This window comes from Nannospalax galili, unplaced genomic scaffold, assembly GCF_000622305.1.
Source record: "Nannospalax galili isolate Female #2095 unplaced genomic scaffold, S.galili_v1.0 scaffold186, whole genome shotgun sequence".
NCBI classification, from domain to species: domain Eukaryota; kingdom Metazoa; phylum Chordata; class Mammalia; order Rodentia; family Spalacidae; genus Nannospalax; species Nannospalax galili.
The window spans coordinates 7,689,053-7,714,401 of NW_008358774.1; the positions used below are offsets into that span (position 1 = coordinate 7,689,053).

At 38.2% G+C, this 25,349-nt stretch overlaps 1 protein-coding gene across 1 annotated transcript in view; it reads right to left on the reverse strand.

The window, feature by feature from the left end:
* The window catches only part of Eya4 (EYA transcriptional coactivator and phosphatase 4), a gene marked incomplete in the record, with an annotated part of 282,930 nt that overhangs the window by 75,521 nt on the left and 182,060 nt on the right, over window positions 1–25,349 (reverse strand). The window contains 2 exon segments of the mRNA XM_008822102.3: window positions 4,577–4,645; window positions 6,026–6,150. Of these exon segments, the coding sequence (XP_008820324.2) occupies window positions 4,577–4,645; window positions 6,026–6,150 (194 nt within the window).

Below are 25,349 nucleotides of genomic sequence, written 5' to 3' on the forward strand. Positions count from 1 at the left end.
CAATTACTGCATATTCCATTCTTGTGTTTTCTTTAAACTTTTCATAATCTTTGCCTGAGTGGTCTAGTTCGTTCACTTTATCTTCTATTTTTGATATTCTGTTTTCCATTTCATTCATCCTATTGGTGAGGCTTTCTCCTGTCATTTCTCATTGGCTTATTGAGTATTTCACTTCCTTCTTCATTTCAGCCTAAGTATTCTTCAATATTCTTTTCTGAATTCATTCAGAAGCTTATCCCTATCTTCTTTAGTTCTTTGGTTTGTTTGTGTGTTCTTTAAATTCACTGAATTCTTTTATTATGTTTTTAATTGTTCTTTTGAATTCCATGTCCTGTGTTATCTCTAGGGGTTTCTCATTGTACTCCTCTACAGGACTGTTGGTAATTGATGGGTATACATTATTTGGGTTTTTCGTATTATTAGTTTTTCACTGTGACTTTGACATGTAGATTTCTTCCGTAGTTTCTGATTTTTGTGTGACTCAAGCCTTCCTTTGTTGAGTTTATGTCTGTTTCTGTTTGTAAACTTTATGTGATTTTGTGGTTTTTCTTGTTGGACATGAAAAGCTGGTTGTTCTAGGCTTCAGGTTCTCTCTTTTGATTTTATATTGGAGGGGCCAGATGTCTTTTGTCCTGCTGCTCAGGAGCTTCTACAGAGGCCTAAGTTGGATGAGGATCAGATGTTCTCGAACTTTCTCCCAAAGTCTATATCCCTCTAGTCAGCAGGCACAGTACAATTTGGGAGGATTGCTAGGTAGAGATATGATTCAGGACTCTCAGGCAGTTAAGGAAGGGGAAAGAAAAATCTTCCACAACATAAATAGGCTCAAAGAATTCATGTCCACAAAACCAGCCCTTCAGCGTGTTCTTGAAGCAATACAAAGAGCTGAAGAAAGGATCAATTATACACAAGGGGTAACAGAAAGAAACTTAATGAAGGTATAACTGTGGAAACGAAATGCAGTTACACCAAGAATGTGAACAGAAATCAAAACGAGAGGAATCAATACACAGCTTTCATTAATAACTTTAAATATCAATGGACTGAACTCCCCAGTCAGGAATCCAGAGCAAGCAGGGAAGGAGGCTGGTCTCAGGAATCCGGGTTGAGGATGAGACAGCCAGGGATGAAGGATAGTCTCAGGTATGCAAAGGCGAGGTGGGGAAGGGAACAGGCTTCGAAGGCTCCAGGGGTCTAGACTGAGGAATTGCGGTGGTCTGGGTGCAAAGGATCAAGAAGTAGTGGGGAGTTTGGGCCAAGAGGGTAGTCCAGGGGTCTGGGGTGCCAAGAGAAGAAATGAACAAGTTCCCAATCTAGGAGAAGAGACAGGCCCGAGTTGGCAATGATTTTAAAGTGGTGAAAGAAGACTATTTTGTGATGTGAACACTTTATGGAATCTATATTTTAGTGTTCTTAAGTCCAGTTTGTTTGAACACAGCCAGGCTCATTTGTAAGGTGTTGTGCTTGGCTGCAGGTGTGTACTAACAGCAGAGCTGAGATAATAACATGCTCATGACATAGCTCACAAAGCCTGATCATTAATTATTAGCTACTGTATGGGTACATTGATTGATAAATGGGTTATTTATTTAGAGATATGGTCTTTCTATGTAGCCCAACATGGTCTGCAACTCTCTGTGCCAGCCTAGATTAGCCATAGACTCAAGATCATCCTGCCTCGGTATCCCAAGTGTTAATTACAGACATGTATCACCACACCTGGATCCTACATTTTACATTTCAAAAATATTAACAAATGAGAAAAAACTTTGAAGGGAAAATGTAAGTTCTAATACAAATTTTCATGTACATTCATATAATTAGAATTAAGGTGACATAATATCATAACTCACTTTAAGAAAAAATATGCCTGGGGTGGTGGCATATGTCTTTAATCCCAGCACTGGGGAGGCAGAAGCAGGTGGAGCTCTGTGAGATCAAGGCCAGTCTGGTCTACCCTTCAAGGCCATCTGGGTACAGGGAAACACTGTATCATTTCCCATAAAAAAGAAATAACACAACAGACTAACAAGATGTCACAGTCTTAAGGTGAAGCTATTCATTTATATTAATCACAACTATGTAATTAAAATCCTCAGTGTTGTCCCTGGGAGGATGGTTCAGTAGTTAAAAGCACTGGCTGTTCTTGCAGAAGACCAGGGTTTGAATCCCAGCACCCACATGCAGCTAACAACCATCTGTAACTCCAGTTCCAGGGAATCAAACGTCCTCTTCTGTCCTTTGTGGGCATTGCATGACACATGTGCACTTACACACATGCAGGGCAATACACCCATACACATAAAAATAACATTTTTTTAAAAAAAGAGACATCTAAGGATCTCGGTTCCACAGTGGTTCTAGAATCAGTTCCCTGTGGATACAGAGAGAGACCATGCCTACAAGCACTCATGTGTAAACTACCTATTGCTGCCAGGACTTGTACCAGCTCTCATTAGCATATAACACATGTCCTAACAAATATGTGCCTCTTTGACCCAAGTCAGATTCTGCATATGTTTCCAGGGTCCGAAGTTGCTCATCCTCTGCCTGGTGCAGATGCCCTGGTAAAATGTATTTTTTAGGAGAGAATATAACGGAATATTTACTTTCTGTCATAAAGAACTATCATAGTCATTAAAATTTGTTTAAAATTTCCTATAAGTATGCCATTCAAGTAACATTATTAGTCATTACTAAAACCACTTAATCAAAAGTAACAATGTATTCTATAATATTTTGTTAATGTGGTTTTTCTTCTTTGGCCCAGTTTATGCATTTCTAAATTTAGAGGAATGTGTTACATACTGCCATACAATGCATGTTCTCATTTTCCTTTAAAAAGTATTGCCTAATTATTATGGAATTATTATCTATAGAAAGAAAACCATACTGGTATTTACTGCCAACCAATTTATATATATTATCTCCAGAAAAAAATACCTTCTGGGAAGTGTAATGATCTTTCTTTAACATAAAGGAACTAAAATTCAGAGAGGTTAAGTAACTTGCTCAAGGTGACACAGCCAGGAAGTACAGTCAGAGCATTAACAGCATTATGGTCCTGATCCATGATCCTTCTGATAGGCACCTCCTTGTCCTTACAAATGGGCACATGACCTTGACATTAGGAACGGGAAAGTATGATGCTTTACATTTAGAAAACTGTTTCTGGGTGAGATGAGATGGAAATTCTGAAATATTCATTGCATATATTCACTCTTGTAACATTACATCACACGGGATCACATTAGAACCATTTTAGAGCAAATAGCCAGTGAGCTGTGAATGAATTTTACCTTATAATTGTTTAAAATATATCAAAATCAGCATATTTTGTAACACAAAAAAGCACGTGAAATTTAAATTTCAAGGCCTATAAATAAAGTTTTATTGGAACACAGCTGTGCTCCTTCATTTCTATATGGCTTATGGCTACTTTTGCTCTGGGATAGCAGAGATGAGTCATGACAAAGGACACCATATAAGCTGCTGTCAAGGAGAACATTTATCATTTGGCTCTTTACCCCAAAGAACTAGGATAACTACATTCTGGTAACACAATTTAAGCAGAAAAAGTTTATCAAGCACGAAAATGAAAAATATTCAAAACCCAATAGACGACAATATAATAATGAGCATAATGGAATGTTATTTATTTATTCATCATCTACTATATGTCAATCTGAAATAGGGCAGCTTCCAGCCAAACTGGGTCAGTACTAACCACTAGCTGGTCATTAACATTTTCATCCTAAAATGGGAGGCTCTCCAGGACCGTGTTTTTTTTTTTTTAATTTTTAAATTCTGATTGCTTATTAACCTCTGTTCTAGGAGAATGTTTATATGTGTATGAATGTAGCTAATTGAAATATTTAAGAGATAATTTATAATTTTATTATTTTTCATTCACTTGTTCTGTTAGTAAATTGAGATGGGGTCTCACTATGGGTGCTGGACTTAAAAAACTTGTGATTTTGCTCCTTTAGCTCTCCAAGAAGCTAGAATTATAATTGTGTGCCCTTGTGCCAGGCTAGTAATTTTAAATATACAGCTTTTATTACTGATTACTTTTAAAGTGATAGCTATATTAAATATTAATATTACTTTAGAAGCTTTGGAATATTTACCAAAGTGTATAAAATGCCTGTTGTGATGTTAAGAATTTAAATTACTGATGCCAGTGGATCACTAGGTAATTGGGTTTACATGCATGTTCACTGGCTTTCACTGCTCTGATTGACATGACTTTCATTGGGCTGAACAAACCACGTGAGAATCTGCTAAACAGTTAGAAAGCTAATATAAGCCCCATTTGTGCAGAATTACAAAAAATCTAAGAAAAAGAAAAAGGAAAAAAACTGCGGATCTAAGAATGTAAGATTACCAACTGATTACAAAAAACTTCAGCCAACTCTTAACCATTGAACAACTGAAAGTCATTTCTCACTTCTCCTTCTTCCTTATAAGAACTGAACACAGAAAAGAGGGGCAAACACAGAAGCAGCTACAGACAGCAAACCAGAGGGCAAATCCACACACCAAAACACATGCAGTGTACCATCGTCTCTCATACTTGTTGCGGAAGAGGGTGTGTTGCAACTCAGCAGCCAGTCTGCTGTATTTAAAACAGTCATGTTGTCCCCTGAGAACAGGAACGGTATAAGAGTTCATTGTCTGAAGGCCTGCTGAATGTACTTGAATAATCTTCAGTGATGGCTCCTGCTTCTGACCTTTTAGCAACTACAACTGCACTGTACTCCTTCTACATTTTAGTTTATCAGCTCTGCTTTCATCCACTTAAATATATGGATAGGATGACTCATGAAACTTCAAAGTCTTCTCTCTCAGTGTTTGGGATTTTCAATCTTATTATCTGTATTCAGTTTCAAGTTTAAATGGAAATGCTCTTGTTTCCGTAGTTATGACCAAATATCCTTACACACTTGCAATCCCACATCCATTAATTAGCTGAAATTATAGATGCATGTTTAGAGACAAATAAACAAGGGGAATGTTAATCTACAAAGGGTTTGATATAAAACATTATTAAGTGCAGGGTAAGTTGCAATGCACACAACTTGACAAAGAAAACTATAGATTGCATATTAAATGGGAAGAGGTGTATCAAATGCATAGATATTTCTTCAGAATTTAAAAGAAAATATGATGTGGCAAATGCTGATTTCTGGCAAAGTCCAAAGAATTTACCAAGTAAAACAGATTTCCCATGAATTTGATTTTAAAACCTACCTAAGATCTATAAAATTTCAAAATGATAGTGAATAATTTAAAATAAAATTTGTATATTACTTGTGTGTGCATAAATCCTACAATATTTCTATCTATAGATATTTTGACAGAATTGGATCATATATTCTGACAAGTTTAATATATTCCATGAAAATTATAAAGGAGACTGTTTTAAATGGGAAATTATTGTTACCATATGTTGTGGCATAATTATGACTTTAGGAGAATGAGAAAATTAGCTGGGAAATTGCAATTCTCTTCTGCATAAATGTTAGATAATACAGTATTATTCTCTTTGAAAAGAAAATGCAGCAGATATGGGTGTTTATATTATATTTTAAATAATTCATAACTTTAAAAATTATGAAAAATGTTGGGGTAATGTTTTATTTAAAATTCAAAATAAAATCAACCATAGTATATATGCAAATTTACAAATATATATACACATGTGATATATGTGTTATCTTTTGTCCACAATCTTTAAATTTATAAGGACAAATAAAAAAGGAAACCTTTTTAAATCTTTCAAAATGTTTCTCAGGACGATCTACTCTCACTTTCTCTGAGTGCTCATAGCTATAGAAGAGGGACTCAAATGTCAAGATCTAAGCTAGATTTACTAGCTATATATTCCTTGAATTTACTAGCTATATATTCCTTGAATATAAGTCTAATTACGGTATCAAGAGTAAGATCTCTTCACAGTCCTGAGATGAAATTCAAGCAAACCCTGGAATGTGATTCTGGGCATCCTGGGGATGGCACTTACCTCCTGTCCCATTTGTCGTGACTGAAGTGCTGCTGAGATTGGATTTGTCCAGTTTGGAGCTACCAGGTGTATCACCACCTCCAACCAGCGCATGGGGACTTGCAAGGTCCTGCATTTCCATAGACCTGTTAGAAAAAGAAGCAGCAGAAGTCAGATTTACTTCTTTTCTTTTAATCTTTGTGTATGTGTTCATGTGTATCAGCGTGGACACACATGCACGACCCGCTGGGCGTGGAAGTCAGAGACCCACCTGGGGTATTAGCCCTTACCCTTCCACCTTGGTTGAGACAGAGTCTCTGGATGTTCACTGCTATATACACCAGGCTCGTTGGGTCAGGAACTTCTGAGGAGTCTCCTGTCTCCACTTTCCACCCATATGGGTGCACTGGGATTACATATGTGTGCTACAGAATCTAGCTTTATGTAGGTACTAGGGAACTGAACTCAAGTCTTCACACTTACCCAGTAAGTGTTTTACTCACTGAGCTATCTTCCCAACTCAGCAACTGTTTCTTTATAAAGTCCCTATTATTCTACCAAGCACACATGCAACACTACAAACATCTTAGTTAGCCAGGTGAATATGCCAGTATGTTAAAAATAAAGAAATCTGAACAGATTTTACAGTTAGGCCACATAGTTTGCTCTAAGTGTTCCATGTAACGATGCAGAAAAAGAACAGACTACTCTTTGCAGTTCACGGTGACATGTACATCTGTCTTCCTCAACTGATCACCTCTGCTATTAACAGAGAGAAATGCTGAAAATAACTCCTATAATTCAGCAGCTCCTGCCCCACTAAGGGAGAAATCAATAGCCAAAATAAACTGAACTCAAAGCAGAGAAGATGAGTTGAAGTGCCCATGATGTAGGTGGCTGAGGACCTGAGACACAGTGCTAGAGTTCAGGACATCCACTCTCCACTCGGGAACAGGAGACTCAGATTTGTTTTTGAGAGTGTGCTAGAACTGAGATCCTCAATAAAGCCTAAAAAGATGAACTTCTGACAATATTAAGGGAAGAAAAAGACAAATCTTTGAACATAACTGGAACTTTTACAACATGATTTTCAGAGTGATCAATATACTAGACCAATAAATAAATAAATAAAAATCTTAAAGAAAATCATTATTATGAAAGTGACAACTTACAGGAACTAACAAACAGTAGTTACAGAACATAAGTTGTTTTCAGATAAACATGGAACACCACCAAAAGGACAATGCTGGTCTAGAAAATAAAAATCAATAGATTTTTTTAATTTAAATCTTACAGAATATGCTGTCCAACCACAATTAAGTAATTCAGAAAGCAATGTCAAGATGTTATATAAAAGTCCCCAATGTTCAGAACTGAAACATCACACTTTTTAAGTAATCTACTAATGTCAGTCAATGATAAATTCACAAGTAAATGTAAAAATTTTATTTTAAATAAAATAATAGTGAAAATACATAATTCAAGACTTTTGGTATGCAAGCATAGAGGTAGCTAGTGAGAAATTTGTATTTTTTAAATGGCTACAGCAGAAAAGGGGAGGAATTTATGAATCTGTGATCTAAGTTTCAACCTTAAAACACTAGAAAAAAATGGGGAAGTCAGTAGGAGGAAACAATAAAGAAAAGAAATCATCAAAATGGAAAATCCACAGAAAATACAAATAGTTGCAGTTCCAGATGATCACTAGAGATAACAGTTGTGGTGGTTTGAATGAGAAATGTCCCTCTAGGTTCAAGTATTTGAAGTCTTGGTTCTCAGTCGGTGGTACTGTTTGGAGATTGTGGAACATTTAGGAGGTGTGGACTTGCTGGAGGAAGTATGTCACAGGGTGGAGGGGGGACATGCACCTGTGCACATATATATCCCATGAGCATCTACATACATCGTTTGCACAAATAAAAAGTAAATAATGCATTGATGATATTTTAAAAGATGAAAAAACATCGTGAACATTATAAAAATTAAAACAAGGCTGGGTGCAGTGGTGCACATTCTTAATTCTAGTACTCAGGAGGCAGAATCAAGGCAGACCTTTATGAGTTTGATGTCAGCATGGTCTACTCAGCAAGTTCTAGGCCAGCCAGGGCTACGTAGTGACACCCTGCCTCAAAAAAATTAAAACCAAAAGAAAATTCCAGAGACATAGCTTTATTAGTGAATGCTAGCCTACATTCGAGGAAAAATAATCTTTTAGAAATTCGGTCAGAGGGAACCCTTATTACTCTGTTGTAGAAGAGTAGACTTATCCTGATCTCAAACAAGGCAAAGGTAATTTCAAGAAGAACACCATGGCTCTATATTTTATAAACACAGATGAAAAATCATGTAACTAAATACTAAACTGAATCCAGCAACAAAAAGAAGGTTATCTCATGACCAATGTGGTTTATCCTGGAAATGCGAAGCAGGTTTAACATCTAGAAATGAATGTAATGCAATATATTAGCAAGTATGATTTCTGAGTTTACAGAAATATACTTGATAATATTTATCATTCATTCATGGCACAAATTCTTGGTGACCTATACAAAGAAGGATTTTTCCCTCATCTGATCAAAACTGTCCCTGAAAAATATCTGTGCCTTGTATCACATTTGACTATGAAAATTCTTCCAGAGCGAGGACAGAAAGGTTTGTCTTTGACTCTGGTACAGTATTTTACTAACAATACATACCGTGTAAGATAAAAATAACCATATAAAATAAAGACAGAAAGTTAAACAAAGTTTAGAAGTTTAAGGGAAAAAAGTACCTCTTTAATTCATACAACACAATTTTTCATGTAGACATTTTTGAGAAATTCATGAAAAGAACCCAGAACTGCTAGATCTAATTGGTGAATTTACCAACTTAAACGTATAAGGCCTTTGTCAGTGCTAAACAAAACAAGAAGTAAAAGCATCTTATTTCAGTCAATTTATTACTAGGTCAGACACTGAACTGTCAAGATAACACGTTTGATCAGGGAGCTAGAAGTTGAGCTGTTTGTGGTCCAGCTCAACCCTAGAACATTCTGAATGATCAGATCCTTGTCTTAACTACCAAGGAGAAGAAAAGACTTATGATTTGGGGAAAAGCAACAAAATAAGACAAATACTATGCTTTAGTTTTTATTTTTGTATACAATGTTCAGAAGGCTATAAATTATCTAAGAAATGAGAAAATATCACCCCTAGTGGAGAGAAAGCACATTAGATAAAAGCAGGCCTATATACGACCCAAGCTTAGAATTATCGGACAAGACTTGGAAAGGCCTTCATGATGGGCAACATTCTGTGTGCATGCTGTCAATCATTGCCAGCATCTGTATAATTCTGTGGGGAGAAAAGAATGAATTTTCCTTAATTACAGATAGAAAATCTAAATAGGAATTGATATTATTCAGACAGATGGCAGTGTTTGCATGGCCTAATGACATGAGGAACATTACAAGGGAGTTTAATAGCCATACTGGGAAGAACACCTTTCTATTATCCAGACAGATGCCATGTTAATATTGCCTTTCTTCATCTCCTGAAACCACAGTCATCAATCTAGTAACATATCTGAATTATATGATTATTTCTAGCCAATCACTGAACCTGATGATGGTCTGAAGGATCCTCCCAACTACAGCCCTATAATTACTAATTCAGATTTCTCCTAGATGCCATAATTGGATCTTAGCACAAGCAAAACTCTCTAAGAAGGAAGGCACAGTCTGTGCATTGGAATTTTGAGTTTAAAATATTAAAATAATAATAGTCTGCTGAATGGAGGAGATATTAATGTAAATTTAAAGATTCAGGGAAAGTTTCTCAGAAATTGTTAGCTAGTTTTTGATCAGTTCAAATAAAGAAGCCTGAGGGAGGTATCCAGTCAGTGGTATTATTGAAGCCTTAGAGTAGTTCAGGGGCTCCTAGCCAATTTGGAGCATGTATAAAATGAGTAAGCCAGAAAAGTCAGTCAGGAGTAAGAGAAAGGAGTACACAGCCAGAGAGGATCAGAGAAGAAACAAAATGTTGCTTCTACAAAACAAAGTGACCAATGAAATAAATATAGCTTTGGAATGCTGCCTTCCAATCCACACGAAACCAAAACACATTATCTGGATCTCTACAACATAGTCCCTTTTGGTCAAATTTGTTTTACTGGGTCGATGTTTGAGGCTTCAATGCCACTGACTGGGTGCTTCCCTCAGGGTCCTCTATTTGAATTGATCAATACATCTCTAAAATGATACTTTGATACACAGATTCCCTTTCTATTTGATAATGAGGCACTCGGAGGCTCATGACATTCTCCAAATTACATAGATAGAAGTAGCAACACTGGAACTTGAATTTTGCTCTGAGTCAGAGCCAGGTATTTTCTAATCACATGTTATATGCTTCTCTTTTTAAAGTAACTTTCATTCTTCTATGCTGTAAAAGCCCAATTAAAACTTGTAATAGATTATTCTTAATTTCAAAATTTACTGCCTTCAATACAGGCATCTACTTTGCCCCTATCTAACACTATTCATTCTACTTAAACATGATCTTTCCTCCTAAGATGCCTATTTCAACCATTTTCTAGTGAACCTTCCATCATCAGGCCTTTAAACACTTTTGTCTCTCTGGAAAGTGTAAAAAAGTGAACTTACTCCTACACCTAAATGTTCATTAAAAAAAGAAATGAGAGATTTTTAAAAAAGCCATACAGCTTGTTTCTTGATTCTTTTCTATAATATTTTTAATATCATCATTGGAATTTAATTTGAATGGTCTGAAATTTTGTCTTTGAATCCAAGGAAGGACAAACCTTAAGTTTGTGCACCTTAGAACCTATCCCAACTCTGAAACCGTGATTCACTCTTTGCAGATTCTGGTAATGAGTCATGGCCCTGTTTATTTATAGGTTGGCTCCATCAGCTGTTCAGGACCCAAGAAATACAAAGGCATCCTAGACTCTCTCTTGTCCTGTCATGCCAGCTTTCTCCTTCTGAGCAGACAGTACAGTGGCAAGATTCTAAATCCCCCAGGATTCATCTAACAAAACTGCATTTTGACCATCAATTGGCTAAATGGATATAAAGTCATGGCTTAGGTTTTACTTTGGTCATAAGGGCCTTTATTATGCAATATAATCTTCAGTTCTCCCTAGCTGAAGAATAAAAGGAACAACATGTAAGTACAGTGCAGGCCTCCAGAAGAGCAGGGATTGTATTCTATTTTGTCCTTTACCCCATCACAACTTTTAAAATGACATAGAGTACTTGGCCATGCTAATGGGTGGATAATAACAGCAACAAAAGGAAAAACCTGTAGATGAAGTGATTTGAGGCACTTGAAGTCAAATGAAGTATAGCTCAGCAAACAGTTCAAGGAACGGAACATGTCTTTAAAGAGCTTTTAGGTTACTGATACAAGAAGGACACAAGGAGAGGGAGACGGAGTTAGTTTTGTGGTGCAATTTTCTTATCTATAAGATGTGTGTTGAATTTTCTTATCTATATAAGCCACTTGAGATTTCCTGAGGGTGTGTACTCACATGTGTGGGTGGGAGAAAAGAGAAAATGCTTCTACACCGGTACAAAAATAAACTGAAGATGAAAACAAACTAATGCAACAACTTGGTCAACTTGTCAGAGGAGAAACAATAGAGTATGTCTCAATGTATGCAGCTCTCATTTTCTGAAAAAGTACAGGCCTTTAAAAACAGGTATGAACATCAGGTCGCTTTAAGTCAACACATTTCCATGTAGAGTTCAGAAGGTCTTGTCATGGTTACCGCATTGATTCAGAGCTGCTGCTGCAGATGTGATACCTCTCTGCCACTTGGTGCTTATGCCACTGATCTGGTGGTGTACAGGGAGTCCCAAATGGAGGCTCTCACCAATCTATTTCTCCAAACATGGTCAGAGCTGGGTGAGCTGTGGAAATAAGGAAATGCAGGAAGACTTCCTGATCCTTAGTAAGTTCAGGGAAATGAGCTGTGTAAATGTAGGAGACTGTTCTTACTATTCCCCAGTGACTGTATGGCTGCCCTGGCGCCAACATGAATACTCACTGTACAAGGAACCCATTTTTCAGAGTGATCTCAGTCCCTGTAGCCATAGCGAAGAAAGCCATGAACATACAGTTCTCTGGATACTTGTACAGTCCTTTCCTTCCTAGGACTCACAGCTCTCAAACTGAGACCTGGATCTCTGGCTTTTTTTAATGACTTCAACAAATTATTCAGATAAACATGATCTCCAACTCCAACCCCAAGAAGCACGAGTAAATACTTCAAACAAACAGGACCATGTCTCTAAATTTGCTTTCCAATGCCTCTCTTCAGTGGAAAACAAAGAAATGAACCACCCTCCACCCTTCAAGCATTATTTGAATGGTACAGGAGTCAAGTTTCTGTAAGATCAGTTACAAACCATGGTTAATGAAGCAGGAAATTATTTCCCTCTAGCAAGTAGCAAGGTAAAGCCGTAAGGCCACAATCAAAACATTTAAGGCCATCAATTATACTGAGAAATATGCCAACCCTTTCTCTAAGGCGAAACTTTGCCAGGAAGAGCGAATATCACACAGGATAGTTACATGGACAATTTCAGTGCTAGAATGGTGAACCAAGGAAACATTGGCATAACGTATAAAGCACAGATAGTCGCCATTTAAAATAATTGAATTTCAGTCTCTGAAAGAACATTCCATGTCCTTAAATACAAAATACTATACTTTGCTTGAGGTTGAGTGTAAGGTTAAGATCCTGTAATGTCAACTCCAACCTGAGCTTTAAACTCCACCTTTTCCATTTACCAGTCATGGGATCACAGGCTCAATTATGTTGATCAAATTATTTAATATGGAAATTAAATATCCTCTGCAGAACTACTGTGGGCATTAAATAAAATCACCCACATAAGGCACACTGGTAACTATTACTAAAATCACTTCAGCAATCTTACAAGTGTATGCTTGTTCTGTGTATCTAAAAACTCATTATGAAGAAAAACATTCACTCAAGAGGCAGCCCATTGCACTTTTCAATAACTTACACTATTAGAAAGCTTTCTCTCCACATTTTCCTTGAAACCTAGATGTTTCCTGGTAGAAAACATCACCTTTGATTTGAGTCGGTCTAAACTGTCTTTCCTTTGGTTTTCAAGGTTTCATGACCAAGAGACTTTCCTCTGTCAGGTTGGGCACCTCCCCTTCTTTCAGTGTTCTTAAAACAATGCAAGCTTCTTCTTCTTCTGAGGAAGTAGCAGGGTTCTTTTTAAGCTTTGGGACTTGGAAGTGTACGGTTACAGTACCAAGGATGGCAAAGTTTTGGTGTCTATTCCTCCAGATGTCATCTAGAATGTGCGTGAGGGGTACTCTCGCTTGAGAATCTCAATTTAGTCTGAAATAGGACCAAGGACATTCCCAAATCTGTGCCAGTTGATGCTCCAGAGGTCTGTTTATTCCCGATCACGGTTCATGCCTTTGGTATTTAGCACTCAGCTTTGCATGCTCAGAAATGCTAAAACGTAGGACTGAATCCATTGTTTGCAGACTTTTCTGCTACACCCCAATTCTGCACTTCAGTGTTTTCTTCCTCAGTGCTAGGCCACCATGACTTTGTTTGGGGTGTCCTTAGTACCCTCACAATTTTATATTTAACAGACTGTCCTCAGTTTATTATGTCGTATAATGAAAGAAATGCCTTAAAAAGTGTTCAATATCCCTAGTAATTAGGGAAATGCAAATCAAAACTACTTCAGGATTTCATCTAACCCCAGTCAGAATGGCTAAGATTAAGAGAACAAATGGTATCAAATGCGGGCATGGATGTGGAGAAGGGGAACCCTCATCCAGTCTTGGTGGGATAGAATTGCAAATTGGTGCAGCCACTATGGAAATCAGTGTGGAGAAGTCTCAGAAAGCTAAAAATGAATCTGCCATATGATCTGGTCACACAACTCCTTTGCATACAACCAATGGACTCATCTTATTACAGAGATACTTACACAACCACGTTCCTTGCTGCTCTTTTCACAATAGCTAAGAAATGAAAACAGTGTAAATGTCCTTCAGCTGGTGAGTGGATACTGAAAATGTGGTACATTTACACAGTGGAGTTCTATTAAGCAGTAAAGAAAAATGAAATAAAAATTGCAAGTAAATGGATAGAACTAGACATTGTTATACTAAGTGAAGTAACACAGACTCAGAAAAACAAACAACATATATTCTCTCCCATTTGTAGATGTGATTATATACCCTGATGTGTCCATGGGAGCCAGAACAATGGAAAGGAACCATGGAAATAAAGGGGAAGAAGAAGATCCAGAAAGGGGGACAGTAGGAGACTGTGGGAGACAGGCTTGAGCCTAGGGTGAAAGTCTTATTGACAGCCATACAGCAGGCCTGAGGCAACAGCCTGACCACTGGAGCCACAAGAAATGCCTTGTGACATTTGCTCCCATTGGCAGATCATGAGACTGATGTCTAGAGCTCACCACTCCCTAATCACCACCCTTGGAATTCCAAATTACAACACTTAGATATTGCAACAGTCAGGGTCACGGGGTGGTTTCCATGAATCCAAGCTCTGTAATCTGAAACCCATTATGCTAATGAGGCATCCTACCCTCTATTCTAAATAAGGCATCCTGGTTGCTGTGCTGTGATTGGACTACTACCCCTTTATAAGCTTGTGCCTTCCTGCAATAAAGCAGATCTGTGTCAGTGAACCTGGTCTCCTGTGTCTGAATGTGGCTCTGCTGACACAGTCTCCTCACCAGCCCTAGGGTCCAGGACCAGGCAGAAGCAGCAATGACAGAAGGTGGCACTGGGCAAGCAGAAGAGTGGCCTCAGCCCAGGGTGAGCAGAAGAGCAGCCTCGATGCCCATGAGAACGGAGGAGTGGCCGCTGCTGGTGGTGACTGCAGGAGACAGGTGTTATTAAGGGGGAAATGAGGAAAAGAGGGGTACTTTATCAGGGGAAGGAGTAGTGAAGTTTATACAGGCAGAATGAGAGGAGAGATAAAAATGCTTAGATGGCATGAAAAACCAGAGGAAAATGTCCTGCTGAAAAATACACATACAATAAATATACGAGTGCATATGTATAGCTGGAGGCTATATGACAAAAATGCACAGTGCCAGGCAGGAGAACCGCCCTTTAGTCCAAAAGACTCCCAAAATAACACAAGGTATTGCCAATAGCCCTTAATTTCCTCCCATAATGTGAAGGTAAGACCTTATTGCTGAAGACTCAACATACTTCTGAAACAGGACTTGGAATAATTGGAATTAAGGCCCATTCGATGGGAGGGAACACATGTGTGGTACTGTAAACATAGCCAAATACACATGGCTGGAGTGGTCATAGATGCTACAGGATCTACTTTTGCCATATCCCTAGACCAATCTAACTTCTGACTTTATTCTAAATACGCATCCTCATAATTATATAAGTGTACCTTTCACCCCTCATCAAAGAAGCTACTCTTTGTAACAGATGGAGGCTATTACAGAGTTCTAGAACTGGTCAAATGCAGAGAATAAGTACCTGTGAGACATTTAAACCTGAGTGACACATCTTTACTACAACCTCCACACATAGGATGAATGCATCCCTCAACTCTTACCAGAGAAGTTTCCTTATATATCAGATGGTAATTAATCCACACCTGGCCTATGTGAGGAGAACAAGCGCTTAACCCTGAATAATACAGCTATTTCAAACCTCTGCCTCCCAAGGCTTAGAAATCATTGTGGAAGAGGAAGCAGAAAGATTGTAAGAACCAGAGGGAGTAGATGACCACAAAGAAACAGAGTCTTCATTTGGTCAGCTATTCATATGAACTTACGGCAATGATGACAGCATGCACAAGTCTTATGCAAACTCAAGACAAAATCCAAGCATAAACATGGGACGTGGGTAAGAAATCTTAACCCAACTTACAGAAATTTTGGCAGTTGACTACAGCTGGGAGGGAGAAAGACAGTGTCTTACAGGGTTGGGATTCTTGTTGGGTCCACTGGCTGGACCCATACTAAAGGACATTTGGGGACACAAATCAGACTCTATATGTTATAGTATATATGAAAGCAATTAAATTGGGCAGGAGACGGTGAGGGGAGGTGCGGATAGGGGAAGGGATCTAAATACATTAAGCTACATTGTATGAAAATCACAAAAATTCATTAAAATTTAAAATTCAATAAAAGAAATGTTTTCTCAGGTAAATATAATAAAACATAAAGTAGAAGGCACCCTATCTTGTAACAGTATGGACTGGGAAACAGAAATGTGAGTTTAATTTAATCTACTACCTTGAAAAAAGTTAATGAATGTGTGTGGATGGTTTTCCAAAGAACTTCTCAGGTTTACAAGGCTGACTAAATAACACTGCGCCTCTTCCACAGACAGACATTATCTACTCCCTTCCTCTCTCTGCCAAGACATTCTGTATCTTTATGAGGTTACTCAATCCATTCATTTTGAGAGCAAGGAAGTTAGCACCTGCCATGAGGAATCAGAATGTGAAATGTGATGAGATGACCCTGTGATAACTGCCTGACCTTAGCAAACAAAAATAAAATCTCCGAGAAAGGGATGGAAATGCAGCAAGATTCAGCCCAGAGTGCTGTGGTCCTTAACATAGTTGCAGGTAAGTTCCATTCTGCTGGAACCAGGGGTGGAGTTTGTATACAATTCACAGAAAAGCAGTGCCAGGAGAGGTCAGGAAATGTCCCACCCCCATGGCCCCATCCTTAGGACACTGTAACATGATAGTCTCCATGGGAAAAAAAAAAAAAAAACATCAACAAGCCATCTCAGCAATAGGACCCTGTGGCCCATTTCTCATCTGGCGTAATAGTTCACAGTGCAGATCCAACACAATGCAGCACCCTTGAAATCAGCAGGAGCTCAGCACTGTGGTTGGTGCCAAAGAGCAAGATGAGAAATGGGGCTGGTATAAATATTCAGTTGGGAAGTTATGGCCAATCTCCTTGCACTGTGTGTTTAGTGCAACTCAACACTGTTCCACCTGGTGCCTTCTGGCTCCCTCATGTCTACCAGGGGCTGGCAGCTGGAAGGCAGGCTGAGCCTGGGAGATCTTTTAATTGGCTGTATGATCACAGGGGTGGGCAGGAGGGAAGACAATGCATATGCTGGATTCAGTTACAGAGTCGTTTTTTCCAGGTGGGAAGCACCACTGCCTTCAGAGAATTCAATGCTTCCTTCTGTTTGTTAAGAGCTTGGGAAGTGACTGGCAGTCTGCAAACACTGGGTGTGAAATAATGCTCTATGAAGGTCTTGGCAGAAAAATAAAAGTAAACTGAATCAATATTTTGTTTATTCATGTGCAGTCTAGTAGCCCAGACTTCAAGAGTTAAATCCTTATCTAAATTAGTTAAGGATGACCTTGAACTTCTGATTTTCTTGTCTCCCAATCTTTATTTTCCAATTCTTTTCCAAAATAAAATGGCCATGTGAGTTCTCCCTGGAAAATACAGATAGCAGCTCCTAGTCCTGAAGTAAGCATGAACAACATAGGATGAAAGGAACTCTGAGGTCATGGTCCCATGAATCTCATTGCCTGTAAAAGATACTTTAATACTGTGTACATTCAGATGTATCTTTGCTGCAAGCATCTAAGGGGATGGTGTCTTAAGTTTAAATCATTAAATAGTTCCTAAAGTCTGACAGAAAAACAACTACCATGTGATTATTTCTAATAAAATCCCTCTCTTTTAAGGACGTGGATCTCAACAATCTGTGGCAATCTGCCTGTGATGAAGCAGTAGAGTACATTTCATACTCCAGGAACTATAAAGTGAGATTCACTGACGTTAACAGCACAAGAGAAATAGCCAGTGTGAGCTGCAATACTTCTATACAAAGAGTTGTGCTAATTACAAACCAAGATTGTATACTTATTAAAGTGGCTTGGAGGTATGATTATGAACCCTCCTCAATTTATAATGGTTTATGTCCCAATAAAGTCATAGATAATTTGAAAATATTTTAAGTCCAAAATGTATTTAATGTCCTTAATTAATGAACATCCTAGCTTATACTAGACCATCTTAAATGTGTTGAGAACACCCACAAAAACCTGCAGGAGGGCATAGTCAGATAACTCAAAGTCTATCTTAACTGTAGAATATTTATATTGAAGTATTGAATAGCCCATGATCATAAAGCTGAAAATAAAAACAGTGGTTGCAAGTGACATACTTTTATATCATTAGAATGTCAAAAAATCATTTTCTATCAAATTTTTCCAAGTTTGGGGCCATCTATTTTCAAACTTTATAGACTTCCTTCCAGGCTTCCTATCCTTCTTGCCCTGTTTAATGCATGGTTGTTTTAGTTTACTCTGTATCTACACAGGGAGAAGATTGTTTTAGCTGTATCTCCCAGGGTTCCACTTGCCCTAGAAGAACCCATTCTCCCCATAGTAATTGCAGCACTGACCAAAACAACTAAACCAAACTTTTCTTCACCATATGCCTTTCCATCCTAGTTAACATCATTCTCAATTTTTCATCCCTGACTCATAACATGACACAGGATGCCCTTCTCTGCCTTCATCCTGTGACTTCCCCCATACTCCCCAAACTCCAAGCCCTCTGCTCCCTCTCTCCACTCTCCCTGCTCTTCTCCAAATCTTCCCAGTGATGCACTTGTTCTTTTTCCTTACAGCTGGGTTCCCACAGTGCAGAGCTGCCCTCTTGTGTGCTCAAACCTCCCCTGTTTAGAGACTCCTTCCCAGCCATTCTGATTGAAAAACAGCAATTTTTAAATATAATAACTGCCAACCATTTCCTGTTTTATTCTTCTTCATGGCAAGTATCACCCTGACATCTTTTATATTTATTTAGTTGTCTCTCCCTCTGGAATATATTCTCCATGAAGACAGAGAGATATTGTTCAATGCTGTATCCACAGGGCTTTGAATTAGACCTGGCATATAGTTAGTGCTGAATTAATGTTTACTTTATGTACAAATAAATCCTCCAGAAATATCAGTTGACATACTTACATATATATATATGCATATATATCTTTATTATCTATCTATTTATGTATGTATGTATGATCTATCTATCTATCTATCTATCTATCTATCTATCTATCTATCTATCTATCTATCTAATCTGCCTCATCCTGCTGGTTTTTTGAAGCTCTAGTTTTGTTCCTTTTTTGAAAACTAAATTCTTTGATAAATAAAACAATTTATTCTAGTATTAAAATGCTTATTGTCTGGGGGCTGGAGAGATGGCTCAGTGGTTAAGAACACTGTTGGTTCTTGCAGAAGACCTAGGTTTGCATCCCAGCACCCACATGGCAGCTAACAACTGTCCATAACTCCAGTTCCAGGGGATCCGACAGCCTCTTCTGTCCTCCACATGCATTGCACGACATGGGTGCACTTACATGCAGGCATAGCACTCATACACATAAAATAAAAATAATAAATAAAATATTTTTTAAAATGCTTATTGTCTGAGATGTGTGTGGTAGTGCACACCTTTAATCCCAGCACATAGGGGGCAAAGGCAGACAAATCTCTGTGAGATCAGGCCAGCCTGGTCTATAGCAAATTTCAGGACAGCTGGGGCTACAGACTCTCTCTCTGTGTGTCTCTCTTTCTCTCTGTCTCTGTCTGTATCTCTCTCTCTCTCTCTCTCTCTCTCTCTCTCTGTATGTGTGTGTGTAGTCTTGTTGAAATCAGTAATACGTTTTTATGTTTAAGTAGAATAGAATTATAATCCTTAGTACCTAACATTATTAAACACTGTACTTTAAGAGTTAATTAAATGAATTTTATCTGAATTGCAAATTTTCTTACCTTCTCTTTAAAATATGAGTTTCAGGGGCTGGAGAGATGACTCAGAAGTTAAGAGCATGTGCTCCTCTTGCAGAGGACCTGGGTTCCATTCCCAGCACCAACATGGCAGCTTAACAGCTGTCTATAACTCCAGTTCTAGAGGCTCCAATTCCTCTTCTGACCTCCATAGGCATTACACAACACAGATACACTTACACACATGTAGGCATTACACTCATACACATAAAATAAAAATGATAAATAAAATATTTTTTAAGTAAAAATAAAATAAAATATGTATTTTAGCCTAAAAGTAACCAATACTTACTGAAGTCTGAGTGAAACAGCTAATGTTTCAAATCTTTTATAAATGCAGATAAACACACATAAACTCTAAGTGACATTCTCTCTTGAAAATATTTCTGTAGGAGCTAGAGAGAGCACTCTGTGTTTAAGAGCTTGTGCTGCTCTTGTAGAGGACCCAAGTCTGGCTACACGAGCACTCACTGTAACTCCAGCTCTAGGGAACAGGGAATCTTCCATCTTCTTTTGGTCTCCACAGGTGACTGCTTTCATGTATACATACCAACATATAGACACATACGTACACTTAATAAAAAATACAAATAAGTCCACAAATAAGTTTGATTTCACAAGCTTAGTATATTACATAAATATGGTCAATTTGTGAAATCAATTCCACCTCTTTTTTTTTATCCCCTTCCATTTTGGGGAGCTCAAAGTGGACTTGAGAAGGTGACCAAGTTCATGCAACTGGTCTCTAATAGAATCTTCATCACGATCCAATTAGAAATAGTGCAATCAAGATCTCCAGCAGTTTCCCAGGGTGGCTATTTCCTAATTAGTGACCTGATGTGGCTTTCATTTCATTTCGTCTTGCTTGCTTCATTCTTTCAGTCCACTTTGTCATCTGCCAGTGTTATGACTTCTCAAGCTGTCTCCCTCCCAGCTTTACCTAATCCTTATGGAATGATCTTTCTTGACTGCTTATCCTTTTCTTATCCAGTTTCCATTTCCTTTTACCTGAAGAACCTTGAGTTTTGCTCATGTATTCATCTGACACTGGCAAAGATTGCTTTCTGGGAAGGCAATCCATCTTCAGTTCTAGAAAAAGGAAACCTGATTCTGCTCCCAAGATAGAGATTGTTTCAGGAATCCTCAGGTAAACCACTTGTGCTTATGGAACATAAGAAACTCTTTGCTGAGCCCAGGTTAGGTTCATCCTCACTCTTCTGGAATTATCAAACTGTCTTTTGGCTGGATGTGAATGGGAGAGCACAAAGCCCTAATTTCTACTATCAGTCATTCATTCTATCACGAGCAGAGCAAGAGGCATGGGGCAGGTCAAAACTGTAGGTGGCAAAACAAAGGGAGACAAAGGAGACTACTTCCTTGATGAAGTCACTAAGCTCCTGGATCAGCTGCTGGAGGCCACTTCACCTCTGGAATTTTAGTTATGTGAGACAATAAATGACCTTAGTGTTTAAAGCCAGGTGAGTCAGGCTCTCTGTTACTTGCATGTGAAAACATTTTAAGTGATACGATTGCTTTTCCTTGGTTTCTTGATGTCATGTCTGGCCATCAGCTTCCGCTCTTCTTTAGGGCCTTCTTGTCCCCTTTACCTTTTAATGTTCTCATCTTGGACTCAGTATGAATTTCATCTCTTTCAAAGTAAGCACGCTTTGGAGGAGATTACACACATAGTTATATTTTCAACAGCTATTTTTTGTTTGTTTGTTTTTCTTGTTTGTTTGCTTTCTAATCAAGTCCAAATCCATCCTTTGTCAGCCCATGTATCTCTTGTGGGTACCATACCAGTCTTTATGTCCAATTTTGTTCTGGTTATCTCAATGGGGATTTTTTCACTTAGGTTGAAAATGATACAAATTAGATTCCAGGGTGATGTCTGGGTTAATGAGGAATATTACTGATTTTAGTTCTGTTCAATGTTTCATGCACTTTAATCTCTTGGGTGAGCTTGCTTTGTGCTTCTAATTAAATTTTCAGATTTTTTTCAAAAGATTCTTGGCTCCTAGTTACTGGATACTTCCACATGCCTGGCACTATACTGGGCAATGAGTGACAATGGGGCTTAATCTATGCTTAATGTTTTGCTTAGGAGAAAATGTAGAGCTGTGTATAGTTTCCCCTAAAAATATTAAGAGCTCAATCACTTAAACAGCTAGAAACATAAATGTCTATAACAGATGGATATACAAACAAACTGTGGTACCTGGTAGAATATTGCTCAGCCATAAAAAGGAATGCCCCACTGGTACATGCTTACAACATGGAGGACTCTGAATAATTATGTTAAGATATGTGTAGTTAGAAAAGGAAAAATAAATTACTAGGGAGCAGAAGCAAACTTTTGAGCAGATAGATAAGCTGATAGTTGCACTGGTGTGTATGTGTGCCACAATGTTACAGTAGCAAACAACTCCATAAGATTAACTGAACAAGACTATAAGATTTCTAGTGTATCTGTTGGAAGATTCACCTTTCCAGTTTCAGTGGTCAATCATCTGCTCATAGGCCCATCCCTAGGAAGGCAGGTTCCTTAAGTCATGCTAAACAGATGGGTGGAATACCTAGTGAATTAAGGAGATAGTGAACATTTCAGGCCTGGAATCCCGCCTCCTAGTGGGGCCACAGACATGTAGGTCTCTGTAAGTCTGCCCGATTTTCTGAATTCTTCAGAAAAGTGTAATCTCTCCTTTTCATCTTCATATTCCTTTTCTAAACATGCTTTCTCTAAGGCTTTGGGCTGCCCCTAGCATCTTATATTTCTTTACTTTTTCTCTAAAGCTTCCTTCTCCCAGCCATGTGGCTGCCAGTCAGCTATGTGTCTGACCTCCATGCAGGCTTTAAACCTGCATGGCTTCATGGCTTTCTTTCCATCTCCCCTCCATTCTACTCCTCAAGGCAGCTGCTGAGTTTACCAGCTCACCTGCCCTGAGCATTTTCCTTAAAATTCTAATAAAATTGTCCTAGAGTTTCCATTTGAGTTCATTCTTAAATTCTTTTATGAATGAGACTAAGAACCCTCTAGGGGATGCACTTTCTCCCCCGTTTCAACAATAGATACTTAAATATGCATGTTAAATATACCTCAATAAAATTGAGTTTACAAATGAAAGCTATTAGGTATCTTTATATAGTGGTTATATATTAATATAAATTACCTACTTTAGTGTATTTGTATTTCATAGACACTATAAAACTGTATTGCTTATGCACAAAACTTCTGTTTAAGAACTAAACAATGTAAAGATAAAAATAAATAAAAATATCAACATTATAAAAATGCCTTGTTCAAAACTCATTCTAGTAGTCAGTGGCTTTTACCTTCTACCAACAATGAAGTACTTCATCAAATCCATCAGTCTGTCAAACAGCTCAAAGCCAAATAAAGGTCAGCATTAGCTAGACTGTGGTAAGGTGGGCAATTCCCACACTTCTTTTGGGAATGCAAACTAGTGCAGCCAATTTGGAAGGAAATGATGCAGTAACTGGGAAGGCTGAAAACGTGTTTATATTACTGATGACTACAAGACCAGTTTCGTTTTCCATTAGTGCATTTTAAAGCATTAGCACACATTTATATATGTGGCATAAATACCGCTATTTGAGACTTCAGCAGCTTGCCTCAGCCTTCCTAGGTTTCTGCTTGGTTCCTATCCCTCCCCTTGCAAGCCGTCTAGACATTTCTCCACTCATGAAGGCCCTATGCCTTAGCATCTCCATTGTCTCCCCTTTCCTTTCCACCTACCCACCCCCATAAAAGGCCTAAACATTGGCCTTCTGCTGGCCCAGGGCCCCTCTGGGCTGGAGACAGTCTGGCGGTGGGCAAGGTTGGCAAGAAGACACAGCAGCACTACTGCTAGAGGCCAGTGTCATGAACTCCACCCCAGGCAGCAAAATTTCAGTCAGAAATATGAAGGCCAAGAGCCAGTGTTGGAAGGACAATTCCAGGGGCCAGCATCAGAAGGGCAGTTCCAGGGGCCAGAGTCAGAAGGGCAATTCCAAGCGCTGGCCTTGGAAGGGTAATTTCAAGGGCATCTGCAGAAAGGGAACAAAGACCAAGGGAACAAGAGAGCTCATTGCTGTTAGAGGGAGGTTTTATAATTGCATAATTTTTATTTATATAGTTTCATTGAAGTGTTTAAAATATTTAGTTTCACAAAATGCTTTTTATTAAATGCACATGTCCTGGTACTTTGAAATGCTTAGAAAACTTGTGCTACACAATAAATGATGAATAAATTCCATGAACTAAATACTTAAATTCTCCTTTCTGTTTCAACCACAGAAAAAAGTCATTCTATAACATTGTTTACAAGAGAAAATAATTAGAAAATTTTAAATATTAACCCAGAAAAGAATCCATAAACAATATGAGCCATATAAACACAATAGGTTGTATAGTAGTTAAAAAATTTAGGTAGTTTTACATGACCTAATATGAATAAATGTAAAGAATGCACTGTGGGGTTAAGGAGAGTTGATCTTCTTTAAGGGAGTAACTCTAGATAGGCTGACTAGAATCCAGTGGATGAATTGCACTGAGGGATATCTGGGTACAAATGCTTGACTGGATAGGACTTAACATATATGAAATCCAGTGGGGGGCGGCGGGAAGGAGCTATTGATGGGTGTGGATGAGGGAGGATTTCTAAATTTGATTAAGATCTATTATGTGAAATGAACAAAAACTCAATAAAAATATGCATGAAAAGAATGCCAGGTCCCAGCACTTAGGAGGCAGAGGCAGGCCTGTGTCTATATAGCAAGTTCCAGGACAGCTGGGGCTACAGGAAGACCCTGTCTCAAACACACACACACACACACACACACACACACACACACACACACAAGAATGTAATGCAATGTTAGATTACAAACAAAACACATAATTATGCACACCATTTTGTAGTTATATGGTTTTTAAAATCATCAGAAGTGTGTTTGATAAGAATACAATATAAGGGGCTGGAGAGATGGCTCAGGGGTTAAGAACACTGACTGTTCTTGCAGAAGACAGGTTCAAATCCCAGAACCCACATGGCAGCTAACAACTGTCTGTAACTCCAGATCCAGAGGATCCAAAAAGCCTTGTCTGTCTCCACAGGCATTGCACAACACGGGTGCACTTAACCTACATGCAGGCAACACACGCATACACATAAAATAAAAATAATAAATAAAATATTTTTAAAAAGAATACAATATAAGATGTGTATTTCTTGTCTTTCTGGTTATGGGCCTGAGCCTTTAATGGCTGTGCCAGCTCTCCAGCCCAAAATGTGTATTTCTGAATTGATAAATACATATCAAAATATTATGTCATTGATTTCATGAAATGATAACTTCCAAGTTCAGGACAGTATTTTTTTCCAATGAGAAAGGGGTAGCTATCTCAGGGGGTACAGAGCAATTCTCATCAGTGTCTCTGTTACTTACATTTAGGATATAAAATGAATACAAAATGATGTGGTGACCATGGGCAGTA